The sequence below is a fragment of the Tetrao urogallus genome (assembly GCF_951394365.1).
Source record: "Tetrao urogallus genome assembly, chromosome: 1".
Lineage (NCBI taxonomy): Eukaryota > Metazoa > Chordata > Aves > Galliformes > Phasianidae > Tetrao > Tetrao urogallus.
Window position 1 is genome coordinate 52,010,588 of NC_136813.1, and position 18,044 is coordinate 52,028,631.

At 44.1% G+C, this 18,044-nt stretch overlaps 1 protein-coding gene across 1 annotated transcript in view; it reads left to right on the plus strand.

The window, feature by feature from the left end:
- PCCA (propionyl-CoA carboxylase subunit alpha) overlaps nucleotides 1–18,044 on the plus strand; it is a gene marked incomplete at both ends in the record, with an annotated part of 259,645 nt that overhangs the window by 235,694 nt on the left and 5,907 nt on the right. The window contains one exon of the mRNA XM_079540566.1: nucleotides 11,493–11,633. Within this exon, the coding sequence (XP_079396692.1) occupies nucleotides 11,493–11,633 (141 nt within the window). The remainder of the gene's footprint in view (nucleotides 1–11,492; nucleotides 11,634–18,044) is intronic.

An 18,044-nucleotide genomic window follows, 5' to 3' on the forward strand; every position in this document is an offset into this window, starting at 1 on the left:
AAAAATACTGAGTTATTTTAACCAATAATTGCAAAATATTGCCTGAAGGACAGAGGTTAACTCAATTGAGAAATAATGACCAAGGCTCATGCTTTAATAACTTTTAGGGGCCTAAGGGTAATTCAGCCCTTGAGGAAACTCCGTAATGCGATGTGAAATGCTTGGCAGAAGGAACGGTAGTTTAGAGGCAGGCTCAGCGGGTTGTAAGAACCAAAAAGTCTCTTGTGCAAAGACGTTTACATTTGTAACTTTTTCTTATCCCCTCCAAATGTATGTTGTTCTAAGTAGAATCGAAAAAGCACTCAGAAATTTTGCAGTACACTAAAGTTCATTTCAAGTTTGTGTCCAATAGTACAGAAAGTTGTGTGGAAGTACTCCCTAGAAGTCAATCACTGGAAAGAGGAAGGTAGAGATTTCCAAAAGCATGAAAAGAGATTCCAGTGGATAAAATGCTGCATATCCATTTTTAGTCTTAAAACTGCTTCACCTGAAGTTCCCTAATGCTTTCAGAAGGGTTGTTAAGTGGGGGTGTTCTTGTCTGATTTCTGTTTGGGTGATTTGAGGGTCTTTTCCAACCCGAGCAATTCTAGGATTCTGTGATTGCATTCTGCTGTCAACTGCATTCCTGTCAACTGTAATTGGATATGGTGACATTCCTCACTTCATCCTCACTCCCAAATCTACTGCATAATGTTGTTGTTTACTGACAAATACCTCCCAGGATTCGTTTCTTACCCAATCCTTTTGCATGAATACTTCTTTGTGGCAATGTCGTAAATTGCTGAATGAATATTTGGCAATTATTAACTTCGAATTTGTGCTAGTGAAACATTTATAAACCTGTTAATTTATTTATTTTAAAAATAGCTGCTCCACGCTTAAGGAATGTAATTAACTACACAAATACTTGATGCTGAAAATACGATGCTGGCTTTTGAGAATTTTCTTTGTTCAATTTTAGTATCCATTTGATCTCGTATTTTTCCTCCCCTCCCCTCCTCTCTCCTGTCCTCTCCTCTTGCTTATATATGATACACAATGTCAGTTTAGTGAAGAATGTAGAAATAGTCCCTGGAACAGAAGTTGTCCCTGCTTTCCTGATTTTGGTGTCACACCTGGGCTTAGGAGAGGAAGTGGATATATTGCGTGGTCCTGAGGAGGTGCAGCAACTCTGTTCTGTGGTGTTTTGATCTAGAAAGGAGGCTAGTGTATAAGTACCTATAGTATTCAGGGGCTGGTTATCTGGGGTTTCCGTTGCCATTTTGGATGTAGGTGCTTCAGTTCTGCCAAGTGACCTGCTTTAGGTATGGAAGTCTTTTGTTGGATCTAGGTCTAAGATATTAATAATGATTGTCGTATGAGACCTGAATTGTAAAGGCACTAGTATATAACGTAAAAAGAACTTTTTAATTCCTTGTTAGCAGTGCTGCTCATCATCAGAAATGGGATGACATTTCTGAACTACTGAGCTTAGACAATATAAATCCTAAGGCCATCCAATGATTCCTGGAAATGCAATGAAGGAAAGCAGGTAGGATGCTGTAGGGGCATCATCACTGAGGCTTTCATAGTCATTAGTAAGCAGAATAATTCAGAAACATCAAAAATATATATTTTTTACATATTATAAACATGGAGAGGTTAGGATTTTCATAATCAGCCTTCTTAATTATTTATTTTGCCTCAGAAATATAAAATAAGCATCCTAAAAAGAAAAAGTAAAGCGCATTTTGCCTGCGATATTTAGAAGTTTATCAGCAGCCCCATTCTACAGAAGATGGCAAGGATGAAAGTTTTATTTTTCAACCACATTTGAAATATGTACATATGAGCAGATATGTCCACATTCATAGGCTGTGTAGCAACTCGGTTCTGACTGAGCTGAAGGTTCTCAGTGAAGTATCTTGGGTGAGACCATGAAGTCAGTAGGACTGTTTACAAAAACAAGTCTAGGACAAAAGCACATCCAGAGTTTAAAGTCTGTCTGTCTCTGACATGAGCAGTAATGCTACTAAAACTCCTAAATCAATCACTGGCCTGTTTAACTGCAGTAATGTGAATGCAGTTTGTCTGGCAGGAAGAGGTGCAGATGAGATTAGCACACAGCTTATGTAAAGCTGCAGCATCTTTGATGGGTTGAGTTCTCATAAACATAGTGATTTCTTTCTCACAGCTTCCCTTCACAGCTGGCAAAAGACTCCTGTTTCAAATTCAGACTTTGCAAAAGACTGAAAATGCATCTGGGCTTGTCGAAGTTCTAGGGGTTTCATTTGTTGGTTTACCTAAATCCATACTTCAGTCCAGAGGGCTTTGTAGACTGCACCAAATTGCTATAAAAAAGCCTTGGCTTCCTGCACATATTTTTCTCTAGTTGTAGATGTCGTTGTGCTACGTGCTGTACAAAACAAAACAGAAAGATGCTGTGGCTTACCAAGTAGTGTTTGGAAGCACTCCAAGGCAAATGAACAGACCAAGCTCTAACCAGGGCTTGCCCAACTGCTAGAAAACTTTGTAAAGTGTGAAAGAATGCAGTTTGCTCTGTAATTTCTCCCTATAAAGTGTACAGACTAAAACCATCTTCACAGCCTGTGCAACGTGAGAACTATCTAAATGTTCTTTACCATTGATACTCTAGCAGTGAGGGATTCTGCACTCTGCTTTTTCTTCCACTTAAGCAAATGCCAGAAGCGGAGCTAAGCTTAAAGAGATGAGGAATCAAACGTATTAATCCATGGCCTTGGCATGTGGGAATTAATCAGCACTTGTTTGACATTTGACCAATCTTACTCTTATTGTTTCTTTTTCTGGAAAGGGACGTGTTGTGCCCTGAGTCAGAAGTACTTCCTCACTGAACTTACTGAATAACTTCTGAATTTATACAGAGTCATAGACCCATTAAAGTTGAAAAACACCACTGAGATCATCTAATCCAACCATCAGGCCATCCCCACCATGCCCACTGACCATGTGCCCCAGTGCTACATCGACACGCTTGAACACCTCCAGATATGGTGACTCCATCACCTCCCTGGGCCCAACCACTCTATTTTTCCTAATATTCAACCTGAAATTTGACAAATGGTAAACATCCTGCAGGTGTTGCATTGCTATTTAATTGATATTATGGTATTGAGCATCCTTATTGTTTTTTTCCCTTTCTCCGAGTTACCTTAGTCACTGAGGCCTCCGGTTAAACCAGACTTAGTTAAATGGAGCTCTCCAGGTTACCTTTGTGAGCCTTGTGCAGTTCACTGTCAATGGAGTTTATTGTTGTAAAATTGTTTTACTCTAATTCATTAAGCAATATACAGGCAACTTTGTAGTTGCCTGTGGCCACTGCAGTTCATTGCAAACATCATTAGCTGGACGTCTGTGTAGTTCTCCTCCTTGTACAGCAAACTCCAGGTCGCGGGTGAGAAATGGGGGTGGGAATTGTGTGGATAGTTTGGGGGAAAAAAAAGTCCCATTTTGTAACCAGCTGCTGCTCTCTACTTCTCAGTGAGAACTGAATGGTACTTGGCTGTGGCTACTTTTCTTGGTTACAGAATAAACAGGCCTATTTAAAATACTTGCAAAAATCAAATTAAGAGTTGTTAATTAATGTGCATTAAAATCTACTGCTCTGTCTAATGTCATGTTTAACCACGGTCTGTACACAGTCGATCGGAAACATTTTTTTCCTACTCCAGAGCATATTGCTTATTTAGCAGGTTTGAATGTGTAACCCCCAAGCAGCTAATGATATAACTAAGCCATTTGCACGGAGTTGTAAGTGTTGTGTCAGGAGCCTGTTTCCAACCCAACAGCAGATCAGCCAGGGTAGCGGTGTGTGTCGTGCGTATGCTCCACACATGGTGCTCAAGGCAGTTCTCACTGGGTTTTTCATTAAATAGCAGATATAAAGTGAACGTTTTAAGTATGAGTTGACCGTATTTGAAGCATAAGAGTGATGAAAGTGATGCATTATGTCACTGTAACATATTGACATTATCAATTATGTGTTATTAAACAGCTTAGCTAGCTGAATGATTTACCTTGCGTTTAACTGCCTTTTTCAATTAAAGGTAGCAAATGCTGTAGAACCGGGGCACAGCCATAGGAACCATATATTTTCTCCTGTTAACACCAGCGCTGCTGACATGCAAGTGATGGGAGTGTTGGCATTTTGCTGCAGGCTCTAATGGGCTAGTTTAAATGGTCTAAAAAAAAAGTGATTAATGATTAGGAACAGGACTGTTACACAGCTTCACAGCTCTTTTCCTCAGCGCGTTTCCATTTATGTCAACTAGCTGCACACTTGGGAGGTGTTATTTCAAAGTAGTCAACACACCTTTCCTTTCCTTTTCTTTTTTTTTCTTTTTTTTTCTTTTTTTTTTTTTCTGCTGGCATTTGTTTCTATTTCAGAGTTCCCTTTGGTTGGCTAAATGTATCTAATGTTTCCATAAAGTTGTAAGCTTCAGTGATACGGGAGGATAATCCGCAGGCTTTATGTCTGGTGACCAAAATCTGAACCGCCGAACTCTAAACATCATTTCAGAACAGTGAATGCAGTCTTTAACTTCGCTCTGTTTGCTCCTGTTTGGTTTATTGTGTTGGAAATCATTTAAAGGTTCCCCTCAAATTAATTGAAGCACTTTGTCAACCAATAAATGATTCTCTTCTGCTGTTCACTGGATTTTGCAGGAAGCAGTAATTTGTACATTAGCGCTGCTTTGTTTGTAGCTGGTAACTGTCCTCCCCCAAGCCCTCCCTTATGTACATAGATACCCATACATATACATCAGTTACGTGCATTTCTTTGGGAACCAAGGTCAATAAGCACTGCAACAACACTTTGAACTCCACTGCTACCCCCCCAGCAACAACTGGCTGCCCAAATAAATTATAAAATAAGGTCAGAAAATTCAATACGCCGGTCTCTTTAATTAAACTTAGGATGGTGAGATATCTGGGATGTACAATGCAATGTCTTTGCTCTTCTAAGCTAAGGCAATATCAAACACTGAAGAACAGTAGAGATTGAACAGTCAAGGCGAAGATGCCTTTTATTTTTGAGAAGTTTATTTCTGTGCTAAGATCTTAGAGCTCATTGCTAAAAGCTACCGTTCACCCTAAACTACCACGTTGTGGAGGGTCATGGATTTTCTCGGAACAGAATGTCAGATAGCATTTTAGTTACTATCATTTTCTCTTGGCTTTTTATTAGCGATCAAAATAGGAAGCTAGTAGTGATCAATAAGTCTTAAGTTCAATGAAGTTTTCTGAACAAGGAGCTTAAGAAAAAGGTTTATATAGTAATCTTGGGGGCAGATGGGAAGTGTGAGCTGGCTGATAGTGCGGTGATGTTGCAGAATGCCATAGAATATAGTGGTGTTGGATCTAGAGACATGTCTGCCGAACAGATTTGCTGTGTATGTAAGAGGAAGGAGTGTGGCTCACTGGTGGAGCATGTTGCTAAATTGGCTTGTCCTCCTTGAGTGGGATGCTCAGGATGGCACTGAAGCTCTTCTTCCCTATGTAATGCCATTCTTGGCCACCTTTGTCAAAAAAACCAGGTAGGCATGCTGTATGTCTGCTGTGCCTTTTTGCCCCCCAGGCTCCTGGTGGCCTTGACTCAATTGATAGCGTTCAACCAGAGCTGACAGGAGGAAGGGTCCTATAGGTGCTGTGGTGCAATCCGTCCCACCTGCCTGGAGCAGGAAGCTGCAACCCGTGTGTGTGTGGTAGCGAGTGTGTGCAGAAGCGTTGGTCAGCATAGCATCACTGTTTCAGATGGCAGCGGAAAATGTAGTTATGAATGGCTACAACACTTCTTTTTTTTGTGATGACAAACAGCTACAAGCCCGTCTGTGCCATTTGTTGATGATTGGACTGGATGATCTTAGTGGCCTTTTCCAACCTTAATGATTCTATGAGTCTGTGATTTGGTCCCGTACTGCCGCCAGTCGTGTTGCAGACAGGGTTACTTGTTGCTGCTGAGGAGCTCTCCCCTGATGCTTCAGGAGGGGATTTTCCAGCGATTTGCTCGTCGCGGACATAATGCAGTTTTCCTTGTGCCCTGGCCCCCTCCCTAAGGGTCTCTCTTTAGCCCCGATGTCAGCGCTCTCATTTTCCCTGCCCACCAGCGCAGCCCTTTCCCCGCGGTCCGCAGAAGCACCGCTCGTGGGCAGCTTTCAAAGGAGCCCACCTCCATATGGTTTTCCCCGATAATCCTTTATCCGCCATCTTCAGCTCTCATTCCGTCGCTTTCTTGCCTGTGGCTACGTTTCTCTCTCTGCATCAATTAGCACAGTGATTTATACAACAAGCAAGCAGTTTAGAGGTAATGGTACACAATTAACATCTCATTCCACCATAAAGGGTATGCTAAATACCCCCGTCACCGCTTTCTCTGCCTGGAATTGAAATAAGTGTTTGTCCTAATTCATACGCTATCTGATGTGAAGTGGGCCCGCTTTGTGCGGCGCTGCGCCATTAATCTAATTACTGATGGCTGCAAATGAAGCGCTGTCTGAGCGCGGGGCCCGCGGAACGCAGCGCCTTTGTCGGGCAGCGCCGCTCCGTGAAGCGAGATGGAGCCGAGCGCGGCCCGGTGGGGCCGGGCGGCACCGCCGCCTGTTGCATCGCCGCTAATTGCCGCGGCGTGGTAAACAGCCGGCCGGGGGGATAGAGCTGTACTGCGGCTGTCAGGCGGCTCGTCGGGAGAATCCGCCGTGTGCTGTTGTAGTAAATGATGCATCCTGATTGACAGCCGCCTTGAGACTGCGCTGATGGAGTTGTCAAAGCCGTGTGCGGGCGAGCCGCTCCCGGCCGGTCTACCTCCTTCCCTTCTTTCCTTCCTTCGTTCTTTCCTTTTACCTTCCTTCTTTCTTCCCTTCTGGCCCTGGAGCGGGTTCAAAGAAGGGCGACGAAGCTGGTGAGGGGTCTGGAACACAGGGCTGGTGAGGAGCAGTGAAGGAGCTGGGATTGTTCAGCCTGGAGAAGAGGAGGCTCAGGGGAGACCTTACTGCTCTCCTAACTTCCTCTACTTCTCTCTAACTTCCTGAAGGGAGGTTGTAGTGAGCTGGGGGTCGGCCTCTTTTCTCATGTAACTGGTGATAGGACTAGAGGGAATGGCTTCAAGCCAGGGGAGATTCAGGCTGGACATTAGGAAATACTACTTCTCTGAAAGAGTGGTCAGGCACTGGAATGGGCTGCCCAAGGAGGTGGTGGAGTCACCAACCCTGGAGGTGTTCAAGGAATGTTTGGATTTTATGTTGAGGGACATGGTTTAGTGAGAACTATTGGAGATTGGTGGATGGTTGGCCTGGATGATCTTGTAGGTCTTTTTCAACCTTGGTGATTCTGTGATTCTTCTTTCATTCTTCTCTTATTTCCTTCCTCCTTTCTTTCCTTCCTTCTTTTGGTGCCATTATCCCATGCAGATGCTGGCATCAGCTCTCACCACCACCCTGCTGATATCAGCTGTAGAATGTGCAGCCAGCAGAAAGCCCCTGCGATCTGCAGAGTGCCCCATGGATGGATCTTTTCTGAGCAGAGAATCCTAGCCTCTGAAATAAGGTGATGCCCAGCACCCTGTGCAGTATGGCGTAAATACACCACTCTCCTGTTCAAATAATGGAATCACAGAATGCCCCACTTGGGAAGGAGCCCATAAGGACCATCAAGTCCAACTCATAATGCCCTGGTGGAAATGTAAGCCAGGCTGTAGCTGATTCCTATGTTAAAATGCAGAACAATTAATAAAAAAAAAAAAAAAAAAAAGGCAGTGAGCTCACTGTATTCAGCTCTGGAACACTGCTTCTTATTATCTTCATGACTGAATACTGCATGGCATATTCCTCATGGGTCTGCAGTGGTCAAACTCAAGGTGACAACAGTTAAGTGACTTGAGATAGGAGACCGATTAGGAATGATAAATGGGAATTGTGTGGCCACAGTTAATAAATGTCATTGGTTCCAAAAATGACACTGTAAGATTACTGAAAATAATTAAGATGCACAGCAGTTTCTGTGCTGAAATGTGAGCTGCATAGGATTTTCACCCCTCTGACCACAAGAATGACAGACATTTGGAAAACATGGTTGAGCATTAGGGAAAGCACACTGAAAATCCACATCTGGTCTGCAGTCCAAACAATGTCGTAATAACACATGGCCACTGATACATTAGATTGCTCTATAAAATCTCCAATGGAGTTTGAACATTTACAGCTTCTGGAGACATGAGTTTCAGGTGTATGGGGAAGATCATATTTAATAAACTAACGTGAGTTGTAACAGAGCGCAGTGTGGAGCATTTCACTGAAGGCAATGCAGTGTGCTGTTATACCCAGCAAGGGGACTGCATCTGTACAAGGAACAGAACTCATTTTTAAGTAAAAATGAGGTTCAGGTGTGCCCTGGCCACCTCTTCAATGGCAGCTGCTCTGCTTCTCACCTACTTGATGTAAGAGATCAGTACGGCACGTATAGCAGCAGCGTTAATCATGCAATGGAGAAAGATGGGGATGTTCGCAATGGCGCTGGCACTGCTGTGGCTTCCCCAGGGCACCGTGGTCTCCCACAGCCACAGCAGCCCCCGGGGAGGTGAGAGATGCCCTGAGAGGTGGGGAACAGCCTCACAAAAGGCTGCTGTGCGGTGGCTGCTGGGGATGTCGGCAGCAGGGGTACATCAAAGGCAGTCCTGGAGAAGGAACCTTTCTTTGCTGCTTTGCCTTTTTATATTAGCAAAAGTCATTTGTGTACAGACTGTGCCAAAAAGGGCCCTTCCCCGAGAAGTTTACTGTTGTTATTTTTTACTTTCTGATTACAGTAACTTGCTTATCCCCCAAACAGACCGAAGAACAATAAACAAATACAAAAAGAAAAAGAACAGCTCATCAATAACAAAGAGCTGCGTTTTAAAGCTTTGAGTGCCCGGGCTCTCACATCTCCCTCCAAGCAAAGCAGGAGCCCTGCAGAGAAAGGAATCCAAGAGATACGAAAATTATAAAGACAGTGAAAACAATGTTTGGTTGGGAGGTTTCAACTTGCTGCGTAGAGCTGGGCTTTGCAGTGCAGCTCACCGAGGGACGCAGCTTTCCCCCCTCTGCTGTGGGCTGTGAGTGCAGGGGGGGGTCGGTGCAAAATGCCATGGTCCAGCTGAAGGCAGAAGGTTCAGCTCTCCCTTGGAGCTCTCATTTTGAAATCGGGCAGCCCAGAAGCAGTGATGTCTCTCTCTGTTAGTGGCTGAAAAATGAAATGGCATCCACACAGAACCCTTTGGTATCGTATCGGAATTGTCTCCTGCGTGAGGCAGCGACGCAGCCCATGAATTTGACTTACTTATTTCTGTTTTCTTCCTTTTTCTTTTTTTGTTGTATTTTCAAACTCCGAGTACAAAGAAGACACCAACCACGGATACTGAAACTGTGCAATTTGGTGCAATTATATCCCCCCCCATAGATTTAATGAAGGACTTTTAAGTACAATTTATCTTTGATAAATAGTCCCTCTGCACAGAATGTTTATTAGATTGACAGCAGAATACGCTCAGCGAGCTTTTTTTCCGTGCCACTTATGACTCAGACGAATTTTAATAGGAGTAAAAAGCTTTTATTTGCACGGCAATTTCACTTAAGGATCGTATCCTTCAGAAGCTGGCAGACACTTGTGTGTCGTGATTGCAAAACAGACACTCAGGAGTGAAGAAACACGGATAAGATGTTATTATTTGACTTGTCACGCCGCTGCAGTTCTATTTGCAACTTCTGTCATCAGATCTCCTCTGGGCAGCCTCCCTTCTCACACAGCATCCGTGCAGGCGTGCACACATGCACACGCGTGCACACACATGGCACACGCACTGTACTTTTAGGGAAGGAAACCACAGGGCGCCCACCAAGCATCGTTACGCGTGCGGGGAGAGCTGAGCGTGGTTTGGTTCTGGGAATACAAGTTCCACAGACCTCAGCAGCACGGCGATGTGCCTGCGGGAGGCTGAGGGTTGGAGCAGCTTTCTGCATACAAAATGGTGTTGCCCGTTAAGGTGTCCTAACCATGGTAACCAGGGCGTGGGGTTTGGGAAGGGGTCCTGGCACCTTCCCTGCTGCAGGAAGTATCCTTGTAGCATCCATTGCATTACCCGGGGTGGTTTGTTTGACCGCCTTTTTTGCTTTTCCATCAGAAATAGAAGCTTTTTCTCACGCCGTTTGGGGGATGGTGGTCCCCCGCGACCCTGTTTTGGTTGGGCTTTGGAAGCTGCTTTTTAGGGCTGTCACTGCCTAACTGATCTCCTTGTGGTGGCATTTCCAAACGCGCAGTTCTGCTTCCATAGGCAGAGGCCCCTTTACCTTCGCCATAAGGGAATCGGATTTTTTCTGTCGGCGCAAAAATGAGAAGTAAAGACGTTTTATTGCTAATAAAACAATAGCTAATTGTTTCGGAAGAAAACATACTGTTGGAAGCGAGGTGTTGAACTTTACATCAGCAAAATGCGCATTTGAATTGTAAATGCGCCTCACCCGACGCTGCCGATTAAAACCTTTGTTTAAATTAGGGAGAAGCGCGGTGCCGGCTTCGCTCGGCGAGGCACGGCGTAGCGCAGAGACCTGCTGCCATCTGCCGATCTCCGCGTTCATCTGCACGGGCTCCGCGATGTGCCCGAGGAGCTGCATCGGGGAATTGCCAAAGGCGTTCAAGTTTTTAAGAGCTGAAAGCCTGGAGCTCGACGAGTGCACACACCCGGGTGTTTTCCGAAGTGTTTTGTTTGGAGGATGCTCTTGGGCAACTGGGGCTCAGTGCTATTTTCCATTTTTGTAGTAAGCATGATAGAGGAAATGCTCTTCTATGTCTTAAGGCAAATAACGACTGCCAAATGATTTTTATTACGGATAAAATAGATTCAGTGCCACCAAAGTATTCCATCCCTCTACTTGTGCATGGAAACTGGAAGGGAAATTGGTTATTACGTTCCAGTCTGAAATGCTAAACAAGTTATTCGCTGCAAAGCTTAGGTGCATGATCAGAAGAAAAGCTTAAAAAATAAAAGCAGTATTTAAGATTCATCACGTTCATTTAAAAATCAACACTAAAAACCTGTCTGTGTGTCCCTAAGGGTCAGTTTCTAATTGGACGCAGTGTTGGAAATGAATGCCACAGTTCTCCTTATCCATCAACGTTACCATGCAGTGGGCACAAGGATGTTAGTGTTTGATACATTCGTGTCACCCCTCTGCACTCCCACTTTGGAAAATGAACCCAACATTTCTTTACTGCATTTGATTATTTCCTTTTCTGTGCTCTTCGCTGCTGTTTAGGGTCACGTATTTCTCTTTCCACATCCTGAAAATGAAACCAAATAAGGATTTCAAGCAGCGATTTTTGGGCACTCCAGCAAAGAATAGATAACAGATGTATTCTACAGAAACACGCTGCCAAACAGTGCGGCTTGTTCACTGGAATCCATGGAGGTACAACGTGCTAAACCCTTTACTCTTTCTGTCCTTTAGTACAAATTGCAAGTACTGACAAAGGCTGCAGCAGAGCTGAGCAAGTACATGCCAGAGAAAGCAGCAGAGGACACCTCCAGCATCCTGCGGTCGCCCATGCCTGGAGCAGTGGTGGCTGTTTCTGTCAAGCCCGGGGACATGGTAAGAGATGGCATCTATGTGTCTGTGTTTTTGCTATATATTCTGCACAAATTTCTCCGTGGTGCAGCTGAAACTGCAGGTCACAGGGGTTCTAACCTCACCTGTGGAGTAAAGCTGAAAGCTTTCCTTTGTTTTTCATTTAAATGATAAAAGGAGGAACTGTTCAGGTTTAAAAGGGATATTTTTGGCTGGCTACAGGTCCACAGCTGCAGTACAACCTCTAGATTGGTTTTGTGCCTTGAAAAGGGGAAAAACATACCTGTGCGTGTAAATACGTGTTTATATGTGCAGTTAGTGGCAGAAAGATGGGGTTGCTGGTTTTTCTGCCATGAAACAAAATATTACTAAACACAAGGGATAAAGCATAAGTGTTTTCTTGGGTTTTGGTAGCGTTTCATGAGTTGTGGCTTTTCTGAACTGAGAATTCCTGCTCTCCTACGGGAATTCCCTTGTGCTGCACAAAGGATGAAGTTGACATACTGAAGGGTAACAGAACAGACTGCTGCTGTCCTGGGGATTCCCAGTGCTCCCTACCTGGCCCTGAGCTGGAAACAAGTGGAAACGCAGTGTTTTAGAACTGCGTGTAACTACTTCCTCATATTCAGCTTTATATTGCATTCATTGTATCAAACATCATTTCTAAGGTCGGGGCCCTTGAATGATCTCCTGTAATCATGAAAAGCAATAGAGGAAATATTATCAAGAGAGAAATTCCTTCAAATGACACTCAGCTATCTGCCTTACATTTGTGCACATACAGCCATACAGATATGTGCACACACACACACCCGGTCTGCACCTTTAAAAGCAGCAATATTCAATTAGGGCTGATGGACGGGGAGCAGCAGCAACCAGTTCTTTGTGGGGAGTGGAGGGGAACATTTGGAAGGGAAGGATTTGGAGCCTTTTTATAGGCTGATATTTATGCCTTGTTTTGGGAAGGAATAAAATCTGCCAGGTGTTGCAGCTTTCTCTTGAAGAATGTTCTGTGTTGTTTTGAAGGAATGGAACCAGTGGGGAAGGAGGTCAGAGCCAAAGGGATGTTAACTAACTGGGTCTGCCTCCACAGACCCACAAGCATCAGAGCATGAGTTGCTAAATAACATGTGGGGATGTTTTCCTGTTCTCCCCTCCTGCAGCTTCTTGCTGGAGGCACTGAGTGGTGGAGCATGGGAGCAGTGTAATCTGTGTTCTGCTGACCTGAGCTCCTTGGTGTTTTCATTGCAAAAAACACGTTTCGTCTTATCGAAAAGGGTTTCGCTTACATTTTTCCTTTTCAGGACTCGTGTCAAAACGTTAAAAGAAAAGGAAAATAAGGACAAAAAAAAAAAAGGGAGCAAGTGAGATGAGAGTGGCATGGTTCTGTGCAGTAAGCAGCGTGGCTCAGAGCACACCTTGGTTCTACACAGCTGTCCAGTGGGCAGCACCAGGTGGCCTCACTCTCCTTACATCATCTCTGCCACAGGGAAGGAGCAGCTGGTGAGAGATGTCTGTGGATGGATGGCTCTCACTCAGTGCCTGTGGCTCTGCTACAGGGCAGTGCACCCAGCCAGGTAAAGCATGCGGTGTTTGGGAGCCCCTCTCTGTGCATCCTTAACCAGAGGAGAGGTGATGCCGCTCTCTGTGTTCATTTTCCTTGCTTGATGCATAATTTTCCTTCAAGTACAGTGCTCTCGTTTGGCTGCTGCTGGTGAAGAATACTTGGGGCTGGTGGAGGATTGTGTGAGCACCCTCCCTCCAGCTGCTCTGATAGGCAGTTTTCAATTCACTTCTGCCAGAAGACAGTGCATATGCAAGGAATTTATTTTCTTTTGTCTGTAAGATGATCTGTAGATCTTAGGAGCACAGTGGGGAAGGGCTTGTTGTCATTCAGAGAGAAGCAGAACTTGCCATGCTGACAATTTTTCAGCTTTTTCGTTACTTTCTACTTTCTTTCTTTTTCTTCGTGTGATCGGAGGACTGTAATTAGTTGTCACTCAGTTATTCCTGGAAGCACAGTGCAGCCACACAGAAGCATAGAGCACACCAACAACAAAACAATCCGAAATCTGGCTGAGCAAAAAGAAGGTTAACATTATTTAGGGCAAAAGACTTCAACTGAGCTTACACCCTTCATGATGGCGCAGCGAGGTTATGTAGGAAATATCAATTTGAAGGGGTATTTGTGTGTTTATTGTTTCAGCAGATCGCTGTGAGCACCGCTTGCCACAGAGCAAGCCTTGGGCTGTCCCAGCAGCCTTGTGGTCCTTACTCTATTTTGACCCATGACTGTAGGCTTTGCTTTTCTTAGTTTTGTGTTTACTTTTAGCTGTGTGTCTTCGTTGGTCGCTTTCCTGTCGTAATTAAATCGGGTGGAACAGGTGGCATTGCTAAGCCCAGCACTGGTCAATAGGCCAACACAGTGCCGAGGGCCTCATTCACATTAATGGCTTTTTCCCCCCCCTCCTCCAAATGTAGAAGGAAAGCACCTCTGGACAAATGCTCCATCATAACTTAATCTTCGTACCTCTACAGCCAAAAAAAGAGAAGTTAATTATTTTGGTATAAATTTCTAGATTTCCTCTCTTCTTGCCAGTAAGGACTCTGTCTTTTGGAATTTGAGTGGTGATAACTTGAGAGCTGCATTTTGAGCTGCGCAATGTCCTGAACACTCTCCACACATTCAAAGCAGCCGAGGAAGGCGCTTTCAACTGCAATCAACCTCTCTCCCGATTTATCAGTTGTTATTCTTCAGACAAATAGAGAAAAATGCCTTCTCCACAATTTTCTGTTTCCCGAGCCCAGGAAAGTAGTAGGTTCTTGCTGTGGGAAGAGATCCATTTCACTTGACCTCTGCTGCTGGAAAGCAAAGTCATACCAAATGCTTCCTAATTTCTGAACGTGAGGAAGAAAAGGTAGAGCTGCATAGAGTTGCTATGAGCCAGGTGTGCACTGCTTTAAGAATTGTTTGCCCTTCAGTCCTCCAGGTTTAAATAAAATGCCTCTTTCTTATCTCACCCCGTAATCCAAGTGGTAGGAATTTATAAACATAGATAACAACCAGGGAAAAGTGTAAAAATGGATGTAAGTAATGGTTTTATATTTATATACATAAATGTGTCCAAAAATGGTCAGGAAGAGATGTCATTTTTATAATGCTAGTTAATAAGTGATTTCTGTGTGTGTGTTTGTTGGGAAAAATACACTCTATTGGTAAACAGGAGATGAAAGCATTTTCATGGGAAATTTCAAGAAGGAAAGCATTCATGTGTTTCCCCACTCCTGTAACTCAAGGCTTCGAGTAATTTTGCTGTGGTTGCATTAAAAGTTGCTGTAATAGCATTAGTGTGATTTTTATATTTGACAAAAAGATTTTTCTTCTGTATCTTTGTGCAATTACACAGCCTAAGATTTGTGTTTGAGTAATTAAGAATGAATTGCTGTCCCTGTGCAGAAGTACAAATAGTCAGCGTTGCTTGAGTTTCTTCATAGAATCACAGAAGCCTTAGAGTTGGAAGGAACCCTTGAAGGCCATCTAGTCTAACTCCCCTGCAATGAACAGGGACACCACCGTTAGATCAGGTTTCCTAGGGGAAAATGCTAACTTCTTTGGAAAAGAAATCATAGGCTTCTATTTTGGGGGGATTTATTGCCTTTTGGAAAGCCAAGCAACTCTTCAGCCATGGCTGAGATGTGTTGGGAGCATGGCGTTGCTGGGACTAAGCAGCATGAGCATCCCCCTGGAGGCGTGCTGCCCCGTATCGCTTCCACCGGTGCCTGGGGGTCGCAGTGGCAGCGGGGACGTGTGTTTGGGATAAGTGGGAGTGCAATGGCCGGTGCTGGTTGCTGTCAGGGGGCCAGCACTGACCTCGGGTTAATCAGGGGTCACAACATTTGGGAAGTGCTATCTGCAAATTCGTTCTTGAAAGGAGTGCTGAAAAAGAAAAAAAAAAAAAAAAAAAAAAAAAAAAGGTTGATAATGATTTGTCAAGTGTATTAATTGCTGCTAATTATTTTTGCGACTCTGTAGCTCCTGTTTTCAAAGTTAATTTGGAATGAAGGGAAGGCCCGCACTAATTATTTTACATGGTGATGGGCAACGTCAAGGAATTTCAATTGCTGCTCATCCAGTTCCCCTCAATTTGTTTTCTTGTTAGATGCTCAATGCCAACAAGTCAGAGCAAAAGAATGGAACAGAAGGGGAATGATACCAGCGTGAGCTGAACTTAGACAACAAATAAACAACCCCCCAATTTTAGTAAGGGTTTTACACATCAAATGCATACCTAGTTGCTGTGCAGTGGTTTGGCATGGGTGCAAATGAGTGTTTGTGATTATTTTGCAGAAGCATGCAAGCCAGGGTAGCTGGATTTCCTGTGGCACAGTCTGGCATTGTCCCTTCTCACTCAGAGGACTCGGTGTAATGGAAATCACAGGGGTTGTTTACCGGTGACTCCCCAAAGCTTGGAAAGAAGATACCCATAAAATCCAATTCCCCCTTTGCTTTTAAGCAAATGGAAGATCCTTTCTGCTTAGAGCCGTCACTGGTTTTTTGTTTTTTTGGTTTTTTTCCCTTTGGATCTGAGAGCCTTAAAATGTTATGCATCAGCGGAGCACCTGCGTTCTAAATGTAATGGTCTTCAAAATGTAATTGAGGGATTTTCACTTTTGCAGGCAAATCAGCAGGGCTGATATCGATCCGCCTTTTTAGGGAGCCGCAGTGCACCAGAAGGTGATACTGTAGAGGGCCCCGTAAACCCTCGGAGCCTTCTGTCTAATTTGGCAGAAAAACACAGAATGTCGGACAACAAAAGAACGATCCGATTCCATAAGAAATCTTCATCCCTCCCACCTCCTTTTCAGAAGACGGGGGGGAAAAAAAAGAAAGAAAAAAAAAAAAAAAGCAGACAATTTTTTCAGCTGCACACACAATGATTTGGTGCTCACTCTTGCATTGAAACAGTTGCTGTCAGAACAGGCAGGAAACAGTTTTCTTTTAATTGCTGAAATCATTCGGAAGTGCTTCATGCACGGCTTCTATACAGCAGATGCTGTGCGTTAATTGGCCTGTGTAGGGCTGACCCAGGGTTCCTTGCAGCGGGCCCAATTTTAAGCAGAGGGTTTAAATAGCTTATTTTTGATTTTGTGTAACCTGGCGGACGTTAGGAGCGCACCCGCTCGCACGTGGGGTGTTTCACGGTCTGCACTTTCTAATGTCATGTGGGTTTTGAAACCCGTGTTTCCCTGGTAATGTACGAGCAGCAGGTAAGCTCTAAATACCATCCATCAGGAGCTAATTTTTTACCCAGATACTCCAATGACTGATGAACCTGTCTTTTGTATGAACGTTCAGCGCAGGAGAAAGCCATATGCCCCTGGCACTGGTTCCTATGCATTCTTTACAGTTTGTAGCGAGGAGATGAAGGCAAAACCAAAGCCTTACATTTACGCATCTCTCATTTATTTAGCAGTTAGCGCTTTCTAAAATAGCTCTGTTTTTTGCCAGTGAAGGGAGATTTGGGTCTCTTAAAGCAATCTGACTCCCACCACTCGCTTTCTTTATCAGGAATATTCCCGCACACCCTTAATAGGGAACCTTGTTTTGCTACTCCCCGTCTGTTCAAAACAGACCTCAGCCCATTAGAAGGTCCTCCCTTGTGTGGGAAGACCACAGCTGTTACTGTAAATCTCATCCAGTAACTGTATCACCCCCATTTTGTGGCTCTGAAGGATGAAATTGAGAAATGGAATACTGTGCAGTCATCCTTTACGTCTCCAATTTTAGGCCTTTGCACATCATTTTCATGCTTTTATTCCAAATCAAACGACATTAGTGAGCAACACCACCCCGTGCTAAATGCCTGGTGTCTGGGGCAGCCTCGGCGAGCTTTGTTTTTGGAGGCATTAGGATTTGGAGGGCCCTCGGGCTTTTGTTGGTGGGGGATTTTGTATTCTATTATTTTTAGTCCCTCTTTCCCTTCCTGCCACTTTCCCCCTCCCACCGCATCTTTCCAAATTGTCAAAATTTGTCTGAAAACAGCAACCCGGATGGTGGCAGAGTGCCTAAGATGGAGGACGCTCGGTTGTGGCTCCAGGGAGCGAGGGCCATTAGCAAACACAACTTTACAAAGGTTTCTGTCTCTTTAAATCCCCGCGAATAAAGTGGATCTAACTTCTTACGGAGGATACTGGGGGCTTTAATCAGAAATAAGAAGTGGTTTAAATCATTAGCACAACAAAGCAAACTATAAGCTTGAAGATAAAAGTCTCAAGGGAAGGAGTCCTCTGAAAATAAATGGGACTTGATAGATTTCCATATCATTTATAACTTCCCTTAATTACACTTGGAAGACTTGCCAGTAAAACTGGAAAATTGGCAGCCTATATCCATTATAGTAATTTTGCCGACCATGGCAAGCAGCTGGCTTTACT